General features: G+C 37.3%; 1 protein-coding gene across 5 annotated transcripts in view; it reads left to right on the forward strand.

Annotated features, from left to right (window-relative positions):
- Positions 1-1,182: 1,182 nt before the first annotated feature.
- Positions 1,183-24,921, forward strand: part of TCF12 (transcription factor 12) — a 430,344-nt gene continuing 406,605 nt past the window's right edge. The window contains exons 1-3 of one of the 5 annotated variants that reach the window (XM_069098132.1): positions 1,183-1,495; positions 2,956-3,052; positions 4,013-4,085. In XM_069098132.1, the coding sequence (XP_068954233.1) occupies positions 2,978-3,052; positions 4,013-4,085 (148 nt within the window). In that variant the 5' untranslated portion in view covers positions 1,183-1,495; positions 2,956-2,977. Of the gene's footprint in view, positions 1,496-1,920; positions 2,023-2,955; positions 3,053-4,012; positions 4,086-24,921 lie in introns of those variants that run through there. The other 4 variants (XM_069098130.1, XM_069098134.1, XM_069098133.1 and 1 more) reach the window with 4 other exon arrangements.

Raw genomic sequence — 24,921 nt, forward strand, 5'->3', positions numbered from 1 at the left:
GTGATACACTATCACACTAAGGCATATAGAGTGGCTAGATCTTCGTGATTCCATCATTGCATTGCATTTCTCCAGGTCTTAGTTAGATGCCCGTCAAGAGTTGTCATGACCAAACTTAAACAAGAAGAAAAGTCAGAGAGCAACTTTCTGGAGCTGAACCTCTCAGCGATTAGTTAGACTGGTCCCCAGATAGGGTCTGTGGCAGTTCATAATGGAGGTCTTTCAAAGCTGGTAGGACCTGACATTACTGGAACCCAGGGTCACTTCTCTGAACCTTGAGGAGGCTGATGTACGGCGGAAAGAACGTAAATGTTTCCATGGGTGTAAAATGAAAGCCCAGTCCTTTAGCCACCACAACCCTTTACAAAAGGAAATAACGCAACTAAGACTTGATTATTATCTTCCTTCAACTACTACCTGACATGGACTTACTTCTCTGGGTCAGGTTCAATGCATGTGTTGATTTGGAGGAGAGATTTTCTGTCTTAACAGGTCTTGGATTGAGCAAATGAAGATGGGTGGGTGTAAAAGGGCAATACTACGCTGAGCTTCAGTGGGCTAGTCTTTTATTTTCTCTGCTGTAATTTTGCAAATCCTTACCCCTTTTCAAAGTACAGTAACTAAGAGAGCCTAGAGCCTGAAACATTTTTCTTATACTTCCCCTGCGCATTTTCCGCGTAAGGCGCTGTCCAGTACTCTGCACGCCCCCACCCCTGGCCCTGAAATTCGCGGGACTCAGAACACAAGATGCGGTTTAAAGCGTCTTTACAGCAGTGACCAAGTAGTAGAAGAGAGCTAAAGTTCAGCTTCCTTGAGGCCTCTTATCTAGCTCGGAGCGTAACTCGGTCTAGGAGGTGGTCCGGGTGCAGGATCCAGATGCTCCTGCAGCTGCGACTCCCTCCAGCCCCGCGTTTATAGCCAGTTGAAGGAGGATGGCAGGGAGGAGGCGGCGCCGAGCTCGCAGCTCAGTGCTGTTCTCTTCAGGGAGATCAGACGACACGGCCCCGGCCGTCAACCCCAGCTTCAGCAGGGGCGTATTGCCTCCCCCCCAGCATTCCAGTCCGCCTCACCCCACCGCGGGCTTTGTCCATGTGCATTGTAGCCGCCCCTCCCCATTCCCTCCGGCTCCTCCCACTCCCCAGCCCCCAACTTCCCGACTCAGCTGGGAGAAGGCCGGAGAGGAAGGGGTTAACCCCAGGGCTCCTCCAGGCGCGGAGGGATCCTCAGCCGAAGCCCGAGCGTGGTGCTGAGGCCGCCTAAGCAAAAAAAATGTCCGCCTAAGGGAGACCCACAAGTTCTATTCGGGGGCACAGCCAGCCCGCCCGGGGAGGAAGGGGCGGCCAGGCCCGAGAGCCCCCTCACCTGCCCTGCTCTGAGTGTCTGCGAGGAGGAAAGTGGAGAGAGACGCCGGGAGGTGGAAGGGGAAGCCCAAGCCCGCTCTCCCGGCCAAAGTGAACTTCTATCGGGGTGGTTGAATGTGCAAAAGGAGCTGCAGGTAAATGCGGGGCTTGCTGGGGGCGCGGGGCCCGGGGCCCGGGGTGGGGGGGATAGTTGGGAGAGGAGTGGGGTACAGACTGAGGAGCCAGTGTCGGGAGGGCGCGAAGGGGGGAGGGGGAGCAGCGTGGATGGGGTGGGAGGTCTGTTTGGGTTGAGCTGGGAGCCGGGTCCCCGTGCGCTGCGCGGCAGCCCCCTTCCCGGAGTGGAAGCTGTAGGAGTCGTTCCCCCCCCCCCCCCTCCCCTCTTTCCTCCCCGCGCCTGAACTCTGCCCCCCTTTGTAAAGCGCCAAGCCCGGAGGACCCCCTCCAACTTGTGTGGGGGGAGGGGTGTAGGGGGAGGCGGGGAGGAGGAGGCACTGGCACTCGTGCCGGGGGAAATGCAGCCCCACCGGGAGGCGGGCGGCGCACTCGGCCCTGTGCGCCCTGCACTCCGCTCCGCTCGGTGCTGGCGCGCCCCGGGCGCACACGGCGGTAGCGGCGGCGGCGGCGGAGGCTCCGGGGCTGTGGAGGCTCATTGTCTTGGCAGGTTCGGGGCTGGGTGGGAAGGAGGAAGGGAGGAAGAGAGGGAGGAGGCCGAGCCAGGGAAGGAGAGGAAGGAAGGGAGAGAGCAAGATTTAGTGGGATTCTTAAAAAGAGAAAAAAAGAAAGAAAGAAAAGAAAAGAAAAAGAAAAAGAAAATATTTTTAAAAAGCAAAGTCAATTCTGTGTGTTAAGGAACAAATTGATCCTCTGCAAATCAGCAGTAATGTCCGGGAAGCGGTAGCCGCAGACATGGCTCTAGTGAGATGCACATTCCCAGCAACTTGTCAGCTCTATTGTTGCCTAGATAGTGAGTCACTAAACATCTTCTCTCCGTCTCTTCTCCACACTTGCTTGTTGGATGGCGAATTTTTTTTCTCCCTCTCTACCCCTCCCCCTTCCTCTTTCTAACCCTTTCGACCCCCTCTCCCCCGCCCCCACAAGGGATGAGACCTAAACCAGCTAGAGACCCGGTTCTTCCAGCCACCTCCTGGCGGGTGCTTGGGTAGCTGGCTGTCTGGGGTAGGGGAAGAAGGGGAGGGGAAAGGGTCCAGAGCTCCAGCAAACTTAGGGGAGATCTATCGAGTTGCACGAGCTTCTGCTACCCTTTCCTGTTCCTTGTGTCTTCAAAATGATCTGCCACCTCGTACCCAGCCACCTGGCTCCTCTTCTTCGTTAGAGATCAATACAGTACACATACCTATTTGGGAGCAGGGAAACATGTACTCAGACAGGTCCACTGCCTGCCCAGGATTATTAAAGCAAACAAACTGAAAGGATCCAATATTAAAAGTGAACCCAGGTTTCCAACCCTCACTTCCCCCTCTCCCAGAAAAGGCACCCTTTCCCTTCCTCCTACAGTCACATACACTTTTGGATTCAGCTTCCAATCCTTTCTGAAGCATGGTGGTCTCACTAAGCAGTGTTTCCTCTATCTTAGGACCTGCTAGAAGTGACCGAAGATGAATTCTCAGCAGCAGCGAATGGCGGCTATAGGGACAGACAAGGAGCTGAGTGACCTGCTGGACTTCAGTGCGGTAGGATATCTTTCGAGGTGTTCTTATGGCTCTGCCCTGGTAAAAAGGGACCTGGGATTAGGGCAGCCTCAGTTCCAGCTGCACTGCTCAGGGCCTGAGTCCAGCTCAGCCAAGTTGGACACCTGAACTTTGATGTAATGTCTAGACTTCCAGATTTAAAACTTTAATGCCAGAGGGGTCATTTGGCTTAACTAGTGAAAAGTAGAACAATGTAATCATAAACTTTTGGTTGAGTCACCCTGTGACCCTGATGATTATCGGAGTTCTTTTAAAAATTTATTTTCTTTCCTCTGAAGCCAACTTTGTGCTCCCCCTCCCCCCACACCTCTTTTTTGTTTGGTTAATTTTAACGTGTGCTATCTGAAAGATGTTAGCTCAGACAAATCCAACCTAAATTTAGGGTTTCTATGAGTCTATTTACTGAACCAGGTATTTTTGTTTTAAGCCAGGTTAGGTTTAAAAAATGAGGGAAATAATTTAATCCTTAAAATCATTGACAATGAAACCAAATCATCTTTGCCCTTAATTCTAGTACAGGGAGTCTCTTTATAACTCTGCTGTTAGGAGAAAGGGCTGACACCTGCAGTGTGGTTAACCACTGTTGTAATGAACCTTTTCTGTATGTAGTTATAGTTAAGGGAACTTGAATTATCTGATTCTCACATGGACAAGCTGTTTTATTTCTGTGCAATAATTGTTCAATGAGAATCGTTTAGTATTGCCTTTATAATTTTTGACATTTCATAGAGGAACAGAAGAGTGCCATTATTTACAAGTAATGTTATAAAGTAGGGCTCACAAATCTTTTTGTTTTGGAATGCATCGACTCAATCTTATTTCATTTCCAACTTAGAAATGTGGCAGCTAATTGATTTCTCTGTATGAACTGCTGCGTAGTAGAGAGATGCAGCTTATAAGAGGAGTTTTCTTTACTAACATGAATTTTTGGTTGTTTTGCAGATGTTTTCCCCACCTGTTAATAGTGGGAAAACCAGACCAACAACCCTGGGAAGCAGTCAGTTCAGTGGATCAGGTAAGATGCAGTTGAAAGTCCCAAGTTCAAATCTCTTGGGTTCTGATACACTGCTTATTGGAAGAGGTTAAAATATTTTTCTTTTAAAATGATACAGAAACACATAAGCTAATTAGAAATGAAACATAGTAATCTATTTGTCTTTAATGTTAGAAGATTAGCCATTTAGGATGTCTTGAAAATATCACATTCCTCCATAAATCTTAAGCTTCAGTAAAGTGTTTATTTAATATAAGAGATCTAAGAACATGCTTCCATGTGAAAGCTAAACAAAAAATGCTATTGTTTATGACTCATTTGTGTGTAAAAACATATACCTTTTTATTTTCTCTCTATAATTTGACACTCCTTAGCACTATTAGTCAAAAAGTTTATAAAAAGATATTAAAATGGCACTATTGAATGAATGCATTGTGTATTTCAAATAAGGCTGGGCAAATAAAGTATTGGGTAAAATGACTATATTCATAGATTTAGAAGTTAGAAATAAATTGGTGGCCAATTTTTTTTAAAAGAATGGAATAAAAGATAATCCTAAAAATGTGGAATTCTGTTCATATCCTCTAAATAGGAGAAAACAATGAATAGATAAAACTTTTTCTAAATTCTAATAACATTGGGACATTGTGATTAGATAAAGTTAAATCAGATTTAAAATTCTACAGCTTCTATATCCACCTAAAACTATTTTGAATATTTATGACTAATCATTTTCTTGATCAAATGATCATATTGATCCCCTGAATACTTTTTATAATTTCTTTTATCATTTCACATAGAATGTAGAGAAAGTATACTTTTTCTCAGGTCATTCATTTTCAGTTTCCCAGAATAAAGTCCATTCTGGTGTGAAAAGGCTGTATTTTTCTGTGTATTTTGCCCCTTAATGCTGAAAGGATTTTTTAAAAAAAGCACAAAACTTTCACCAAAGCCATGACGTTGAATATTTAAGAAAATTAGTTGTAAAATACATATGACAGAATAGGTTTATTAATCTGTGTGTATCTTAATAAAATTGTTTTTTTTTAAATTTGAGAGCAAAGACTTAAACCCTACTTCTATATTAGTTCACTTGTGGGAATATTTTTATGTCACTCAGTACTGGTAAAAAGTAAAACATATTTTGCATTTTGAAAACAGAATTCCAGGTTAATATTATTATTAATCATGAGGATATTTTGAAATGTCAGCTCCTTTCCACTTCCTTGTTACTGGTAACCAAAGGAAAGCTTTATCCCCAAGCTCTTTTTTGGTAGGGAAAAAAGAGAATTATTTCTAAATTAGTCGTTTTAAAATATTAAAACAAATGTAGTCCTCATTCCCTTTCCTATTAGTGTTTGGGAGGGAGGGGTAAAGGCTTAATTTTTGCAGCTAAGAATTATTAAAATTAATTTCAGTTACTTTGTTAAAGAACTATTCTAAATAATATTAAGTATCTTAAATATAGTAGGCACTCAGTAAATATTTTTTGAATGAATGAATTATACTGATTCAAGAATTAATTTATTTTATGTGATTTTAACATATTCTTTTGACCATGAACTAAGAAAACTTTTGGATTTTTATTTGAGCAATATTTTCAGTGTTCTTTTTGGAAATACACTTTATAGACTTTCCGTTTGCAGTAACTTTACTTTTTTTTAGAAGATAAGCTTTTTTGTTATTTAACTTTATAAAATAAAAATGCAAAATGTAATTTTTCTGTATCTACTTATATGTATTAGATGGTTCTTAGGAATTTTCGACATCAACTTGCCATATTTAAAAAACTTTCATGTATACATTTAATTTGAAGTAAAAGGGTATTGGGACACATCGAAATGGATAATTTGTCTCCCAATTGCTTAGAATACATGTAAAATTTAAAGTTATTTCTTAGTGTTAGAAATGCTCAGAACATTAGCTGATATTTTGGAATAAGGGATTTTGGTTTAAGATGACTGATTTCTATGTGTGTTTCAGCTATACACCCAATATTTGGCACTCAACATATCTATCCTGTAAATGGGTATAGTAATTTTTTCCTATTTGCCAAGTAAATTATGCAATCCAGAAATATCTTAATTTAAGTAAATCTTATTAATGTGAAGAGATTTAAATTTTGTTCCTGAATTTTATATCACGTGTTTGTTGGCAGATACAGTGTAAGGATTTGCAAAATCCTTTTCCAAATATATTTAAGGGAATATTTAGAAGAAGTTGGTATTGTTGCTATTTCATTTAGATAGTGTATTGACATTTTGAAACAATCACCTGCCAAGGTTTCTGGAGATATTTTGTAATCAATTCTCAAATCTTAAAAACATTTACTTTTTAAAGTTGTAGAATGAAATGTTTAAAGAGGTGTTCAATATCAAATAATAATTTCATGTCAAAAGGATAAAATTCCATGTAAAACATAAAATCTGTCACTGATGAGGAAAAATTATTGTTCAATTTAGATCCCAGTGATGAACATTTCTGTCCTTTTTGAAACAATGATTTTGCCCTCTTAATGGATTTTTTCAAAATAATATAGCATTTTGTTATCAATTTTTAAACTTGAAATTCACATCTTGGATGCTGTAATATCTGATGTTGTTTTTGATCTAATTCACAAAGCAAAATATCATTACTTGTATGACAGCTGCAACATTATCAGAAATCACTTTGGGAAAAGGTTAATGCATACCTTATCATTACTTATGTTTCTGGCCCAGTGTTAAATACCATGTTTTGAGACATCTAGGTGTTAATTCACTTTGGCATTGTACATATGTTGAGATAGTGAACTTGTCTATTTAGTATTGTGTTGCATGTAGATGTAATAAAATAAATGTAGTAAGTCAGATGTTGTTTCAGTGACCTTGACATAAATGTGGCCCACTCTATAGGAATGAAAGGTAATTAACTTATGTGAATTATTTTGTAGGATACTGTCTGTATTTACAGAAAAATCTTGTTGAAATGATGCATGAAAAGAAAATAGAACAGATGTTTAATTTCTGGGATCTCTTAGGTTTAAATTCTGTGTTGCGACCTTAGCTTATTGGATTCAGCAGTTGCAAAATAAATGATATTTAAAAATTTTTTGTTGGTTAGTATTTGAGAACAAGTATTATAAGTGAATTTAGAGAGGAAATATCAAATATTTATCTAGGTGTTTTTCTACTCAGGACCATATATTTGTAAGGAATATGTTTTTTCAAAAAGGATTCCCTAAAACATTGAGTATACAGCTTCTCATTGATACTTCTATACTGAAAGTGAAAGTCTTTTGTAAAAACAAATAAATGTTAACTTTTCTTATTCCAAACATTATTCTTGTATAATAGTTGAACACTCTATTCTGCCTTTTAAAAATTTTCTTATTCTTTTTATAACTTCGTGGATTTCTCTGGTATTATGGATAGCATCCTTTCTCTTTAATTTTTAAGAGGATTAAAATTCTTTCTTCTTATTTTCAACAACCAGAATTTTAAAGCAAAATTTTAGATGAATGGATTTCTTTTACAATGTTGGGCATACTATAAAAGTATATATTTACCCAAGATCATATCTATAAAAGAGATTTTAAAATTGCTGGTAAGATTGGTCTCTCTTCTTTTCCTTCCTAATAAACCATTAGGATGGTGACGAAGTTGTATAAGCATTTGGTAAAATCTTTAATTAAGGAAGTAACAGCCAACATTTTACCATTGTCATAATTCATTTAAGCATAATTCATTAAGCATCAGCATAAGCTGATCCAGGCTTGGTACTTTTGCTTATGGTTATTGAGAGTGATGAGCTGGGCATGCTGTTTACCTGTTCATATTGAGATTTATGTCACACTTTATATAGTAACATGTCATTTGTGTGAGTCATGGAAAGTATAACAGAAGTATAGTACAGACTAACAGAAGAATGATTGAGTTGCTAGTCTGGTGTTAAATGGCTGACATAAAGGAGATCCATCTTTAAGCAGGCATAAGGTATAGGTGTGCCTGCTTTAAAAAAAAAAAACGACACATATACAAAATTTTGAACTTAAAAAACAGATGTTAAGGGTGATTTTATTCATATTACAGGTGGATTCTTAGTTTCATAAAATGATAACTGCAGTAGTCCTTTAAATAGTAATGCTGTCTAAAGAATTTAAAGTATTTTCTTAAAATATTTTAGGGATATACTTCTTATTTTTTAAAACATATACCTGTAGCAAAGTTATTTTAGTTTTATATTTTGTGTAAAACAAAATTCAATATTGCATGATCTAAGAAATTTCAATTATAGGGTGATTTGAAATAAAACATTTTCCTTTAATATGCATTGCACCTGAGCGTCATTCAGAGCAGTATTTCTTATAATGGAATAAATAGGGAAGGATGAGCACCTTTTGAAAAATTTAAACAGAATTATGGCAAAAATTTAGATATAAATGAACTGGACAGTTAGCACAGTTGTTGAGGGTAGGTACTTGTGTTCCATTTCTGACTTGTTGGTTAACATTACTTGGAGCTGTTATTGAATACTTCATATTTTGATGACTTAGATAGCTCTTGTCTTTAGTGATGAGTCATGGCCTTTTACAGGTTTTTTGATGAAATTATAAAACCTCAATAGTGTGTTGGGATGCCATTTCTCCCCTTCTCAGCTAATGTGACTATGTTTCAGTTGCTATTTGTTTTTTTTTTTTTTTAAGCAATTGGGATTAAGTAACTTGCTCAAGGTTACACAGCCAGGTGTTTCTGGGTGGGTGCTAAGTGTCTGAGCCCGGGATTCGATCTCCAGGTCTTCTCAACACTGGAGCCGGTGCTCTTACTTGCTGTGCTACCTGGCCGCCCCATCAGTTGCTATTTGTATTATGCTTGTCAGGATGAGAAAGTTAAAATTTAACTTGATGACTTACTATAATAGACAGTGAAATGAAAAGGAAAAAGCACATTTTAAAATATCATAGGTCAGAAAATGTTGCTCTTTTAAGTAATGAATTTTTATTCACCTTTGTCTGGTCTATCCACTACCAACACTTAGTGAATACTAGTTGTATCCACAATGCTGTTGTACTTGGAGCTGTGCATAGGAGGATTTAAACAGCAACAGCAACCAAAAATGTTTTCTTTTCTTCAAGTAGACTATGTAGAGGAGGAAGAATATAAAGACCTGAAGCAACTAAAGAATAATTCTCTAGTGCCTTGCATATAATAAGAGCCTACTAAATGCTGGATTGATTTTATGGAGCAACATAGAAATCAATGTAAATTAATATAGTTCAAGTTTTAATATTTAGTTCAAGTACTGAATGGAGGAACTGTGTGAAAATCAGTCATGGCAAGCTTTCTGGAGCAAGTGAATTTTGAATTAGTTAAGGGAAATGGATTATTGCATAGGAGAGAGGAGATTCTAGGTATGAGGAGCAGCATTTGGTAAATTGTGGAGGTGGAAATGGACAGGTTTGTGTTAAGACTGACAGGAAGATTAACTTGGCTGGAGCTTTTCCATTATGCATAGGAGAATAATAAGAAATTAAATTGATAGTGGGATAGGGAAAGCCGATTAACTGGTGGGAAACACTTTGAATAGTAGACAAGTGATATAAGGTGTTAGATAGACACTATTCTTTTTTTTCTTTTGCCTTTTGGAGGGCAATTGGGGTTAAGTAACTTGCCCAAGGTTACATGGCTAGTATTTTTGTGTGGGTGTTAAGTGTCTCAGGCCTCCCAACTCTAGGGCCGGTGCTTTACTCACTGCGCCACCTAGCTGCCCCCTGATAGACACTATTCTAATGACCGTAGGGTGAATTAAAAAAAAGTTTTGATGTTTTAAAATCTTCAGTCAATCAACAAGCCAGTTAAACAAGCATTTATTAAGCCTCAACTATGTTCTAGGCGCATTGTTAAGAGCTGGGGATACAAAGGAAGGATAGTTAGTCCCTGCTCTTACGGAGTGCATAGTTGGGACAATGAACTATATAGGCATGTCTATCTATACATGTATGTATAAATACATAGCAAATATATTGGAGATAATTAACAGAGGGAAGGTATCAGTATTAAGGGAGATTGTGAAAGACTTCCTGTAGAAAGTGTGATTTTTCTCTTGAAATTTGAAGGAAACCAGGGAGGGCAAAAGATGGAGACCAGCAGAGTGATAGTTCTAGGTATGATGGATAGTCAGCCAGTGAAAATGCAGGAGATGGAGTGTCTTGTGCAAGGAACAGCAAGGAGGTCAGTGTCATAGATTACCAACTACCTGGTGAGGAGCAAGGTGTAAGACTGGCAAGGTAGGAGAGAGCCACATTATGAAAGACTGAACTCCAGAGGATTTTGTATTTGATCCTGGAGGTGATAGGGAAGTACTGGAGTTTACTGAATAGTGGGGATGGTGGGGGTGGGGGTGGGGGTGGGGAGGGAATTACCTAGTTAGACCTATGAAGGAAGATCACTTTGAATCAGAGTGGAGGATGGATAGACTGAACTGAGAAAAGGCTTGAGGCAGGGAGTCCCTAGTTATTCTTCCATAGAATCTTCTCTCTTAATAAAGTATAGTTGAGTAAAACAAAGAAACAAAATGGCATTCTATCAGTTCTCCTTGTTCTCCAGTGTACCTTTCTCTTGCCCCTTTAACCTTCCTTTGTAAAAAGAAAAATAATCAAGAAAACCAGCTAATATATCATCCTACTCTGCCAGTTTCTCATCCCTAATCCTTCCCCATGTCCACTGTGAGGAGGGAGCAGTGGTTCATCATTTGTCTTCTGGAATCAATATTGGATATTGAATTTAATCCAAATTCAGTTGCTTTCGCTGTTGTTTTTACTTGTATTATTATAGTTATTGTGTTTATTATTTTCTTGATTCTATTTCACTCTGCATCAGTGGGTATAAGTCTTCCCTTATTTTTTTTTTATTTTTTTTGAGAAGGGAAAGCAAGGCAGTTGGGGTTAAGTGACTTGCCCAAGGTCACACAGCTAGTTAAGTGTCAAGTGTCTGAGGCCATTTTTGAACTCAGGTACTCCTGATTCCAGGGCCAGTGCTCTGTTAGCAAACTCTTATAGTCATTACTCCTTATGGTAGCAAAATGTTCCATTACAGTAAGATGGATTTTGTTTGTTGAGCCTAGACTTGCACAACTTGTAAACTTCTTCGGGCCTTAGATAGGTGAGACTAGAGACAGACTAACGATGGTTGGTTGCCCTGGGTCGAGTGACAAACAGGAGAGGGCCACCTGAAATCCCTTGATGGGCTGCAAGCTGCCCATGGGCTGTATGCCTGGTATAGCTCTTCTCTAACTGATGCACACTGACATTGTTTATGTTTTTTTTAAGGTATAAAAAAATCAGTTGACAAGTATTTTTAAAGCACTGACTGTTCTAAGAATTGTGCGAGGTCTTGAGACCAAGACAAGAATGGAACAGCCCCTTCCTTGAAGGATTGGGTTTATATTCTATCAATTTATATGCTGTGACAAAAAGTGCTGCTGTGAATATTTAAGTATATCTAGGACCTTTATTTTTGTTCTTGACCTCCTCAAGGTGAATGATCAGTAGTAGGACTGCTGGGTTAAATGGTATGAAAAGTTAATACCTTTTCCTTCATAATTCCAAATTGTTTTCCAGAACAGTTGAACCAGTTTGCAGCTTCACCAACAATGTGTTAGTTTGCCTGATGTCCCATAGCCCCTCCAACATTGATTATTTCTGTTATTGTTATCTTTATCAATTTGCTAGGTGTAAAGTAAAATCCCAGTTGTGTTTATTTACATTTAAATTATGATTAATGCTTAGAGAATTTTTCCATTTGGTTGATGGTAGCTTGTATTTCCTCTTTTGAAAACTATTCACATCTTGTTCTTATGTATTTTTGTATCTTGAAAATGAGTATTTTCTCAGATGTATTTCTAAAGATTTTTCTCCACCTTAGGATCAATTGTCACTAAGTTCTATTGCTGTGGTGAGAGTCTAAATGAAGCCATTAGCTGTGGAAGTCGAAAGGAAGGACATGTAAGAAAGAATTGGCAATATTTAGCTATTGATAGAATGTCATTGGGGAAGGAAGGGAGACAACATTATCAAATCTGAAATATTGAGAAGATGGTATTGCAGGATGAAATTGTGAGTTCAGTATTTCAAATTTTAAACTTAACATGCTAAATTTAGATGATAGATACATCTTTTAGGTATGAAAAGTCAAAGCCAGAGATGTAGATTTGCAGCCTTCCTCTTATGGAGTAAAGAGCTGAGTGAATGAGTGAGTACCCTAAGGGACCAAGTTTAAAGGTAGTAGAACAGAAGGTCAAGGGTTGAGCTTTGTGGAATTACCACAGTGAATTCTGGCATTAGAGGTAATAGTCAGTGAAAGAGTGTTGGATTCAAGGTAAAAGCAGAGACTTTGGAGTTTAGGTCAAAGGTATTTCTTTGGATGTGGAAACTTGTACATGGTGTGAATTGGTTTTTAAATAAATACCACCCCTTCCTCAATCTATATAAAAGAAACCATGAATTCCATTCATATACTTATTTATGCTTATAGAAATTGATTTAAAGCTAATAGGAGTCAGTAGTATTGAGAGAGATGTTACTTTATTCTATAATGTTATATTCTAGGTGAAATGGAATATGTTTCATTAAGAGGGAAAATTATTCCTTGATAATATAACAAGATAATAAATTATTTAATAAATAAATTGATAATATAACAAGATAATAAAATTATGAAACATTTCATTTTTCCACTCATATAAATAATGATATATATTATTTTTCTTTTTATAAAATTAATTTTTAGTTTTCAACATTTGCTTTGATAAGATTTTGAGTTCTACATTTTCTCCTCTACCTTCACTACTCCATCCCCAAGATGGCATACAGCCTGATATAGGCTATACATGTATGATCATATTAAACAAATCCACATTAGTCATGTTGTGAAAGGAGCATCAGAACAGAAAGGAAAAGCTATGAGCAAGAAAAAACAAAAAACAACAAAAGAGAGTAAATGGTATGCTTCAATCTGCATTCAGACTCCATAGTTTTTTCTCTGGGTGTGGAGAGCATTTTCCATTGAGTCTTTTGGAATTGTCTTAGAATCTTAGACTCTATATATGTATGTGTGTACATGTATGCATGTACACACACACACACTTTATTAAAAGAGGAAATGAAAATTGGTAGTAAAGGAAAGTCAAGAAATTTGGGGTTAGCAGGTTAGCGTTAACCATATGTATTACCTTACTTCCCCGCCCTTTCCTGCCCCGCCCCCAGTGGTAGACTTCTTAAATGACTTAGAAATATTATATTGTTTTGTGGTCAAGGGGTTTGAAGGTACTGAATGGTGAGCTTGATTTCTTTACTCTGGGATGCTCCTCAGTACACAAGTATTGTGTATTGTTACAAGACTGTAGCACGAGTCAGTAATTCCCAACTACAGCCTGGGTGGAGAGTGTGCAAGTAACTAATTTCATCATCTCCAGTGTTACCCTTATTGGTATTTGGGGCTTTCGTAGTGCCTGCTAAAGTGCATTTCACCTATTTTGCTTCTTGATTAGTGTAAGGGCAAATGAGGGAGGAAAATTCCACAGACAGAGGCAGGATACTTTCTATGGCTGGTGGGTGTAGGTGGTCCCCAATACAATATGGAAGACTGAGCTAAATAGGTTTGTTTGATTGTTTTTCAGTAATATCTGATTCTTTGTGATCCCATCAGGAGTTTTCTTCACAGAGATACTGGAATAGTGTGCCATTTCCTTCTCCAGCTAATTTTACAGATAAGGAAACTGAGGCAAACAGGGTTAAGTGTCTTGCTCAGGAACACACAGCTATTAAATGTCTAAAGCCAGATTTGTACTCAGGAAGAAAAGTCTTCTTGACTCCAGGCCCTGCACTCTATCCACTGTACAACCTAGCCAAATAGGTACTTATGGCCATATGGATTTTTTGGGAACATTTTCCTCATGTTTTATTTAATTATTTGCAGAAAAAATCATGGTTCTCTGAAAAAGAACTAGGTTATGTAAAATAAAGATAGAGAGCTGAAACAGGGTATTGCCATGCTAGGAGTGGGGAGGGCCTTTATTGCTCTGATTTTAGCATTTGTGCTTTCACTGTCTTTTTAGTGGCACAATATTAGTTCTTGGAGTATTCTAGTACAACATGGACTTTAGTGCCTCTTACTTCATTCTAACCAATTGCAGACATTCGTTAAGCACATGCTACGTGCAGATCATGATGTTAATTTATAATATCAAAGAAAGTCCTTTCCCTCATGGTACTTATTTTCTGGTAGGGAGATAAGATCCACATGTAGATAACTGTAATGCACAAATAAGATATGAGTATAATAGAGAGGTGTAAAAATGGTGTTTGAGGAAAATAGGAGAGGTTAGTGCTGATCAAGTGTTGAGCAAGGCTAATAGGATTAGGAATGACTTCCCGATGCTGATACATTTGAATTGAGTTTGAAAAGATGAGTAGGAATTCAGTAGATTCAGAAGAGAAAGCATTTAGGCCTAGAGGACAGATAAAGTATGGCGGCTGGGAAGTATAGGTGTATTCTGGGGAATGAGGCGTAGTTCATTTTGGTCAGAGCTTAATGTTGTGGGACAGGGGCAGGGGGAGAGGAAATGAGAAGAGAAAAGGCTGGAAAGGATTGCAAAGAGTGTAAAGCACTTCATTATTTTATTCATCTGATTTTTTTTTTTTAATGAGAAATCAGGGTTAAATAACTTGTTCAAGGTTACATAGCCAGGTGTTTCTGGGTGGGTGCTAAGTGTCGGAGCCCGGATTCGATCCCCAGGTCATCCCGACACGAGCTGGTGCTCTTACTTGCTGAGCACCTGGCCGCCCCTCATCTGATTTTTTTAAAATTGTAAAAACATCTATTTGGGCATGGAAGAGTCAGGTGTTAGTGTGCAGATGGGACAGAAGCAAAAAAAAAAAATACCCTGAATTTCTTATTTAGTAATGGAACTGGAACTAACTTTATTATCTCTACATCAAAAGCTTTCCCCATTATCTCTTTTCTGTAGATTAAATTACATTGTCTTGATAGGATAATGGAATTCATCAGGAAGAAAGATGTGGCTATTGGTGAAAATTTGTGTTGAGATAGTTTTAAAGTGTATGTTCATAAAGAGCATATTTGAACTATTCAGGTTTCTACATGGAGGTAGATATTTAAGACCAAAGTCCAAACTTACATACTAAAAGTAAAAACAGATTAGAAATGAATCCTTAATTTTGACTGTATCTAGGAATAGCACAAGGGAAGAGAAGCCTTCCAAATGAAAATAATCATGAATAAAGACTGTAAGAAAAACTGAAAATGCTAATCAAAATTAAACAGCAAAACAATGATAACTTTGAAAGACATTTTTGCTTTGTGGTTAGAAGTGGGAGTGATTGACCTGAGGTGTTGACAGTTGTGGACTTTGTTCAGTACCTTAAGAAGGTGATTGGATCCTGACAGTGGGGGGTTTCTTTGGTGGTGTTGTGGTTTGAATAAAGGACTGTCTAAATCATTGAGCAGGTTATCTATAAGAATGAGACTGAGGGAGGAGGTCTTGAATGTTGCCTGGGCTTATTTGCTTCATATAGTTTGCCTGTAAGCCATTAAGGGCTTTAAAAACCAGCAGGGCCAACTTAAAATCAATCCACCACTTCATTGGAGGCTAATGTAGAGAACACAGGTTGGACTTAATATGATCACGGTTGCTCAAATCAATGAGCAAATGCGCTGCTGCCTTCAGCACAAACTGTAAGCGGTGGAGGTGCACTGCAGGGTGCCCTGCTAGGAGGGAATTACAGTAATCAAGCTTCATGGTCCTAGGGGCATATGTTGCTGTTTTGAGGTTGTTGTGGGATAAATAAGAGTGCAGATTGTACAACTGGAAGGCACAGAAAATTCTAGTCTTAACTTTGAACATAATGACATAGAGATGGGTTGATCAGAAGCGATACTGGAGATTTGAAATTTGTCTAGCACTGCTGGGAAGAAACCAGAATTGAAAAGAAACTTCCATGTTCCCTGAAGCTAGAAACTCCTTCACATTTTTAATTTCAGTCTTTCAAAGTTGTTGTACATCATACTGTCATTGCCATTCAGGGTAAAGAGAAGTCTCTTTCCTGATTCAGTGATGTAGATATAGAAGGAACTGGTCAGAAGGCTGCTTCTCACTGTGGAATAAAATAAAGGAGAAATCTTTGGGAAATACTCCATGTTGAGACTCTTCATGCTAGAATGGACTTATCCTCCAGGTAATTGGAACCATTTCAAATATGTCCTTTATAAACCTTGGTTATCTGAGCAACACAAAATTCCATTCACACACCAAGAGAGCTTTAATATGTTGAGAACTGTCATATGACTTTGTTGCCCAGGATAGAACTTTTTGGAACTGCAATGGGTCTCAGAGACTTTTGGGTATAATACCTCATTTTATAGATGTGGAATCTGAACGCAGAGAGGTTCAGCAATTTGTCCAGGTTCACACAACCAGTTAGAAGAAGAGCCTAATGTGTACACCTGACTAGAAGCCTAGGGCTTTAGATATGATGTTCTTTCCATTACACTATATTCTGTCTTGTGCAAAGGAGACCTAGAAAAGGGTCGGTGTACTAGGTTTCTTTCAAGGGATAATAGAGGTGTCAGAATCTACAATCAGAGTTCATTATTTGGACTCAGGTCCCAGAACTATAAAATATCTTGGCTATAACATCATTCTTAGTTATTGTTGTTATACAGTTTATTCTACTTCTGACACATATGGACTGTATGACTATGGGTAAGTTACTTTACTTCTCATTGCTCCAGATAGCTCTCAAAGACTGTAACTTACAGAGAAGGTGCCTGTATAGGTAGGTGCCAAGTAGTGATAACAATGACTCCTATAAAGTAGTAGCATTATTCAAATTTGTATTGCATATTTCTCTTGTGTTGGAATTAATTGCCATGTTTTGCACGTAATCATGACTTTGAAAAGTTCAAATCTGATAATGAATTAATCACACTAATCAAGACCTAGTTGTATTGGTAGAGGGAGTTTACTCATGTGGGAGTTCCATATACAAATATCACAGTCATGAGGCTGCTAGGTGATATAGTGGATAGAGTGCTGGATCTAGAGTTAGGAAGACCTGAGTTCAAATTCTGTCTGAGTTGCTTACTTTGTGATCATTTAACCTCTGCCTACCTCAGTTTCCATATCTATAAAATGGGGATAATAATAGCATCTACCTCCCAAGATTGTTTTTTTTTTTTTTGAGGGAGAAGGCAAGGCAATTGGGGTTAAGTGACTTGACTTGCTCAAGGTCACACAAAAAGTAAGTGTGTCAAGTGTCTGAGGCTGGATTTGAACTCGTCCTCCTGACTTGAGCTGGTGCTCTATTCACTGGGCCACCTACCTGCCCCCCAAGATTGTTTTAAGGATAAAATGAAATAATATTTTTAAAGTGCTTTACAAACCTTAAAGCCCTATATAAATGCTAACTATTATTATTAGCACATATGGTTCAAGAAGTACTCATTGAAATAGGATTAATCTTGAGGAACCAACTTCCTGCTGTCTTTCTTAGATATTATTTACCTCGTCTATCTCTACGAACTGATTTAAGGACTAATTTTCAATGAACTTAGCTTTTTTGATCTTTTGTATTAAGATGTGTTCTTGTGTTTCTCTGGGTTAATCTTAGATGTGGCCATCTTGGAGGTATCTTTAGGAGAATGGAGTTGTTTTTTTTAAGGTCCTTATCAAAAATTCTGATAATTAGCTTAAAGTTAACCACAAATAGATGCAAACATAGCTCATGCTCTCTCTGGAGTAAAACTGTTGGCCTAAAAAAAATGAGTTTGAAAAACCTTCCATATCTCATTTACCGTCATTAAGAAAACAGGAGATAATATAGTTCATTAGGGAATGGACTCATATTCTATTTATTAGTAAATGTGACACTGTGCCTTATAGCTTGTTTAAAATGACCCTAGTGAAAGAATGGAGACTTCAAATAACATCCTGGCTAACACAAGTATATTTCTAAGGATAAAAAATATCCTGGGAGCCTATAGTTCTCACAGCCTTCCTGCTGCTTAATATATAATGTAAAGGTAACAATGAAGTGTGTGTGTGTGTGTGTGTGTGTATGTGTGTGTGTGTGTGTGTGTGTGTGTGTAATAAACTAGGCAATTGTAGAATCTGTTTGAGTGGCAGACCAGACTATCCTGGCAGCCATGCAAACCCATTTACTGTGGTCCCTAGGGCCAGTGATTCAGGAACCAGGTACAATGTTGAATAATTTAAATATACACACAAAAAAGTCTGTATCGTCTTGAGAGGCTCTCCTGGAGGAACTTAGCACAGTATATACAGACAGGGTCTTTCTTCCATTCATATCCCTAAGCTATCCTTTTAGGCCTTTGAGCAGTTCTGTGATTATCAGCTCTGTAGATTTGCTTTCATTTACTTAGGTTTAATTTGCCTATAGACTTGCAGAACAAGTTACAGTAGCATTAGGACTTTGCCCAGTGAATGACTAGGAGGGGGAAGAAAAAGCAAAACGATATAGGCATTGTTATAAACATTTGCTGTCTACTTTATAATACTTGTAGGAAGTTGGTAAGTGTTGTTTTCATCTCAGAGGAAATAGAGAATAAACAGTGATATACATTTGCCTGTGGTTTCTTATTGCCCCTCAGTAGTAGCAAAATGAGCAGTTGGAATTGCACCTGTACTGATGTCAATCTAAATGAGAACACACATGGTTCATCTTTAGACATCCTTTATTATCTTTAGAAAAGACACTTTAGAAATTCTAACTGTACCAGTTGCATTCTTTATTGCTGTTTTCTCAGCCTAGCATGTCCTTTTTTCTCTTCTTACATCTAAATCCCACCCAGGGATTCAAAGAAATGGATCACATCCCATACTAACCACTCCAGCCTTCAACAACAACAGCAGTAGCAGCAGCAGCAGAATAGCAATTGACATGTATATACGGCTTTAGGTTTGCAAAGCACTTTATATACCTACCTCATTTGAAAATGTCTTCAAATGTTGAAAGAACTCATCTTAAAATATATAATTGTACCTACTAGGTAACTGTAGGGATGGAGGTCAGCTCAGTTGAATAACTTTACTACAACTTGGGCCCTCTCTTTTATACAGATGTAGAGTGAATGGATGGGAGGTTGGACAGGATGACTAACCATTGTGATCTATCACTTCTCTGGATTCTGAATTGCAAGTCTGCAATTTCCCTCCTGAATTCCTATAGTGTTTGCCACTTGCTAGTACCATATAGTTTAGCGCTTTGCTTGCATTCATATTTGAACTTGCCATTGTTTACTGTGACACCGAGGTAGATACTGCCAAATACCATAATCGTATTTGTCATTTACATCTGTCCCAGTAGCTAGACTGTTGACTTGTCCTATCAAATGTTGTCCTTTTCTGTTGGTTGTTTGTGGTTTCATGGGATTCATGTTGTTAGTAGTCCATCTCTTGATCATTGTTGCTATATGACTTGTCTAATGTCTTTCACAACATAGATTTGTCTAATAGAGCTCTCACTCCTGACTTTCTGTGAAGTCCTCATTTGTCATGTCTTGTAGGTCATGGCTTTTGTCATGGCTTTTACAGGTTCTCTCCTTTGCATGTTGGTTACTTTGAGATTGTGACTTAGCTTCATCTTGGTCAATCTTTGTCCATGTTGCTAGAGTTCGTAACTAAGGTACATGTATTTAACTGATTGATTCTTGTCCTTTGTGCTTGAAGAGGAACAGAATGACATTACTATGTCGAGATCAAGGTAGTGTGTCCAGCTATGGCTGATCAGACCAATATGGCTTAAATGCTCTACCAGAGGTTGGGCACCAATAGTCCATATGAACATTTGTAGTATAGCTGGCTCTGTTTCAGCTACTTGCTCAGTATGTAGACCACCTGAATCTACTGTGGCATTTTCATTTTGCATGTGCTTTGTTTGATGTGGAGTAGAACCTCAAATAATCAGCTTGGGTACTGTGCATAGTTGTAGCTTTTCTTGAAACTCTGGAACGGTAACTTGTGAGCAAGATGCAATCATATGCAAAAGGCAAAAGTGTGGACCTTTTAGCATACATATAGTCTGGCAAATTCAGGAAAAATATAAAGATTGCATCCCTGCAATCCTCTGCAGTTGAGGATGACAAGATATTTAGTTTTGTGGAATGGCTAGCAGCATAGTGGAATAAATATAGCCGAATTCAGAGATGAACACTAGATATTTAGCTGAAATCAAGGCATTTTCAGAACCATACAAATTAACACCCACAAAAAGACTTTTGAGGGAATGAAATCATCCCTAAACTATTCATGGCTACTTTAGAGGCTTTTTTTCTCCCAGCATTTTAACTAGAAAAATAGATCTATGGTTGATAAACACTTCATGCATTTAATAACGTAGGTTATTATATTATTAGTGACTGGATAAGGGCTATGTGATTTTATTGGTATAAGGAATTCTCGGATGAAGAAATTCTGTCTCTGTAATTTAGTCTGAGAGATAACCAGAGTACTGAGTGACATGCCTAGTGACAGCTAGTATCTGTCAGAGTTTGGAGTTGAACAAAATTGTTCTTAATTTTGAGGCTGGCTTTCTATTCATGATGCCATAATCATTTCAATGATGTATTATTTTTAAAATTATTTCATGCATGTTAATCTTATTGACTTAAATTATCATTTTCTTAAGGTAAGGATTGCATCCTATGCTTCTTATAAGTTCCTTGTACCACTGCACATAGTCCTAAACATGAGGTAGATGTGTATTGAACACAATAACTACCTGGTTGGTTGTTTGACTTAAGTTTCAAGGGCAAGTGTAGTGGTGATGGTATAGGTTCAAGAGCCCCAAGATACTTTAATGAGTAAGATATTCCTAGAAAAGAATTTTTTCTCTCTCTTCAAGCATTTCAGAGGGTCTATATAAAAAGCACTTGATGCCTCTGGGGAATGAGGGGGGGGAAATACACACATACACACATATATGCATATACATATGTACACATGTCTGTATGTGTATATATGTATATATTTAACTTGATTCTTTTTTGAGAACTAGACTTGGTCCCCTGAGATTATTGGTGTTTACTTCTGTTTTAATGAACAGTAGCGATAACTGTGACACTGTTGGGCAGAGGTTGCCTTGGGACATCAGTGTGACTTAGATCTATAGCTCAGCCTAATAGAAGAAGTGAAGCCTGGGTTTTCCTTATTAGAAGGTTGCACCAACTTTCTAGATTCTGCTGCAGGAATCTTAGTATCTCTAGTAGCTGCAATTAAAAATCATGCTTGAATGAACAGGAAATAGTCAAGTGGGCAAAGCCAGCAAGATCATATATATATATATATAATAAATAGATTCCATCAAGTCATAGAAGCTACCTCTCTGATACCTGCTGGGGTGGGACATTTTAGATCCTTTTCTTGAGGAAATATTCCTTGTCTCTGTGAATTGGCAGCTATAGTGAAGTTAATATCTACCATAAAGTTATAGACTTAGAGTTGTAAGGAACCTTAAAACTCATCTAGTCCAAACTGTTCATTTTATTTTTAACAAATGAGGGAACCAAGGCCCAAGGAAGTTAAGGTATTAGAGGTAGAATTCCCTTTTATAGGTCAGTTAAGCTCTTATGTGTCAGATAATGTGCTAGATGCTGGACATACAAAGACAAAAATGAAATAGTATGTTCCTCAAGAAGACGCAGAAAGAGTGAGTGAGTAGCAGAACCATCATTCCATCATGGGTTCCAACCTGACTCCAAAAATCTACCATTCTGTCCACTATGCCATGGATTAAGTTATTTTGTTTGATTAGAGTCTTTGGCACCAAAGGCAAAAAGTACACCTTTAGATCTTTGTTTCTATTTTAAATTAAATTGTTCTCTTTGAAGTAAAAAAGTGCATGTATATTAGATATTGTAAATTATATATTGTATATCATATATGATGTATATATAGTATATATCTAGATATTGTACTCACTAACAGTTATATATGTATACATACACATATGTGTGTGTTTATAACTTTTTTTTTTTTGCCTTTTTGGAGGGCAGTTGGGGTTAAGTAACTTGCCCAATGTTACACGGCTAGTTATGTATAACTTTTTTTTTAAATGAAGCCACTCAGGATGGCCACTTTGTAATTTGCAGCTAAAATGTTATCCTTCTATTTTGAACTGGGAAAAGTCCTACAGGGGATACATTAGTAGAAGTTTAAAAAGATTCCCCCCCCCCCCAGGAGAGATTCAGGGCTACGTCTAGTAGCAGATGTGATAAAGTTGATTAAAAAAAATTCTTTTATCTCAATAATCTTCCTCAGAACAAAAATAATTTCATTGTGAGACTCTCGCTGACTTAAAGCCATTTTACCTGATTTATTGGCTGATACTATACCTCTTTATATACTCTCAGTGCCATATAGCTTACCCCTGAAATATGTGGGACATGTTCTAGAAGAGGCTGATGAAATGACATTTTAACACATTAACAGTAACTTTTTATTGATTGTAAAAACTTGCAAAGTTGCAAGAGGCCATTTTAACAATGTAAGATTCCTCTTGGTGCTCTGAAAGTACTATCATTTGTGGTCATTGTTTAGGGGACAGGTTTGCTTTTATTCTGTGTTTCTAAGATGAGATAATTGGGGAATTTTGTTATCTGAATAGATGCTTTGTATTTTTGTATTTATAATACAAAGCTGTGTTTGTAAACACAATTCAAAAATATAAAGAATGTACTTTTTGGTGAAGATGTTCACTGAATACCAAGAAAGAGCAGAAAAGGGAGCTTTTGTTTACATTTAATAATAATGCCTCTGTCTTCATGGGCTAGTTCCATTTAAAAGGGTACCTGATTTTTAGAACATTTTGCAGTGAAAAGAATAACCCTCAAATTTGCTTTTAGTGAACAAATATTTTTTAATTGGAAGGCACCTATATTAGTTTAGAAATTTGCAAATATTGGTCAGTTGGGGGGGGGTGCTAATAAAACATCGACCATATAATTCATATTCACTGAAGAATTTCATCAAGTGATAACAGAGTTCTGTGATGTAAATGTTTTTGAACCTGTCACATTTTATAAATGCTGGGATGCTTGAACTTTTAAAACTTGATTAGAAGATATGTAAAAATCTCATTTCTTTTAAGCTTCAAACCCAGACAATAAATTTTTTGAAATTAAAATAATTTCAGGAGCCCTCCAATCTCTCTATACTTTTATAAAAAATAACTTTTCTCTATTTTTAAACACTCTTTTCTGTTCAGGCATAATAAATGGGTTTCTAGATTACTTCTAGTTTTATTGGCAATGTTGTGGTCCTTAGAAGACCTTGAGAGATTTAAATAAAATATTTTAGGTTAACTTTTGGTGAATAGTTCTTTATATTGCCTTAAAGTTCTCAGCTAACCAAATAAAAAACTTTTTTGGTTGAAATTTATTAAATTGAAAGTTATCATGAAGAAAGATGTTTTCCTAAAAATTCTAATCACTTTAGTTCTGTCATCCAAATTTTATTCTTTTCTCCGTCTGTTCATTCAAGAAACATAAGGATAGAAGGTTCTAAATACTCCCACCCCACCTTTTAATATATCTTCTTAGTACATTGATTAGAGACAAAAAAGTTAATATAGCACAAAAGCTTTGTATTGATAAGATGAATAGAAATTCTGATATTATAGCTAGTCTGCCCTCATGTAAAAAAAGACTATTGAGTGCTCATCGACTTCAGTGGCAAATTTGTTTTCCTAAGGTAGACTTACTGATTGAACTGGTTATAGAAGATGACAATTTAATAGGATGCACTAGTTAATAAGCTTTGGCATGTTTATATGTCAGTCTTACAAACCTAAGTAATTCTTTCCGCCTTCAATAAAGAATTCACTCATATGCTGCCTATGATTCTGAAAAGGCACCTATGTTTAGACCTGTAGAGGTACTCTGTTGATCACAGGGATCCCTGTCCCATAGATACATATTTCTATGGATATTAGGCACTTTTGATTGAAAGGTCAGTTCTGAAGGTCATAGAAGAAAAATGAGGAACCATAGCTCTTACCATGAGACTAACATGGGTATCTTTCATTTCAAGGTTATAAGAATAAAGGTTTAATTTCTAGATTTTCTGAAATGAATTAAAACTTAGTATTTGTTGTAATATATGTGCAAAACTTGAAAGTTCAGATAATGATGTGCAAAAAAACCCAAAACTCACAAACTGCATTCCTTATGGTAGTGACTGATGTTGCATGCATTTTTCTTTTTTAGTCACTAGAAGGTTCTCAGTTGAATATGTTAAGCTCAAAAAATTTCCTCCAGTATTTTGTAAGGGTGAATACTTGAAATATTTTGGAAATGTTTTCAGTCATTGAAGTATTGGGCAATATAGTTGCTGAAAACAGGCAGTTTCATATTGGATGATAACAATGCAGAGCTAATCCAAAGAAGTAACATTGGCTTAAATAAACTGCCTTCTAATCACTGAAGACAAGATGTTAAATATTGAATCTTAACAATACTGTTTCTAAAACAAATAAATTTTAAAATAAAACATTGTGATGATTTATTACTACATTTCAAGTTATCCTCTTATGTTTTTGTAAATTCAGTTATACTTTGTTATGTTTGTAAGACATTCTTTCCTCAGTGTGGGCCCTCCAAATTGCAACCCCTCTGCAACTTCTAATGGTGAGCAATTCTTGTCCATATCTTTTCAAATATTTACTATAGCAGAGCTAATATTAAACCCTTTCTTGTAAATCTTTTAATATTTCTAGAGTATCAGTGTACTACTACTCAGACTTCCTATCTCATTTTTACTACATAGACAGCCATTCTCTTAAGTT

The sequence above is a fragment of the Petaurus breviceps genome, unplaced genomic scaffold (genome assembly GCF_028583685.1).
Source record: "Petaurus breviceps papuanus isolate PSGF00001 unplaced genomic scaffold, PetGlider_PUasm1.0 37, whole genome shotgun sequence".
NCBI classification, from domain to species: Eukaryota; Metazoa; Chordata; class Mammalia; order Diprotodontia; family Petauridae; genus Petaurus; species Petaurus breviceps.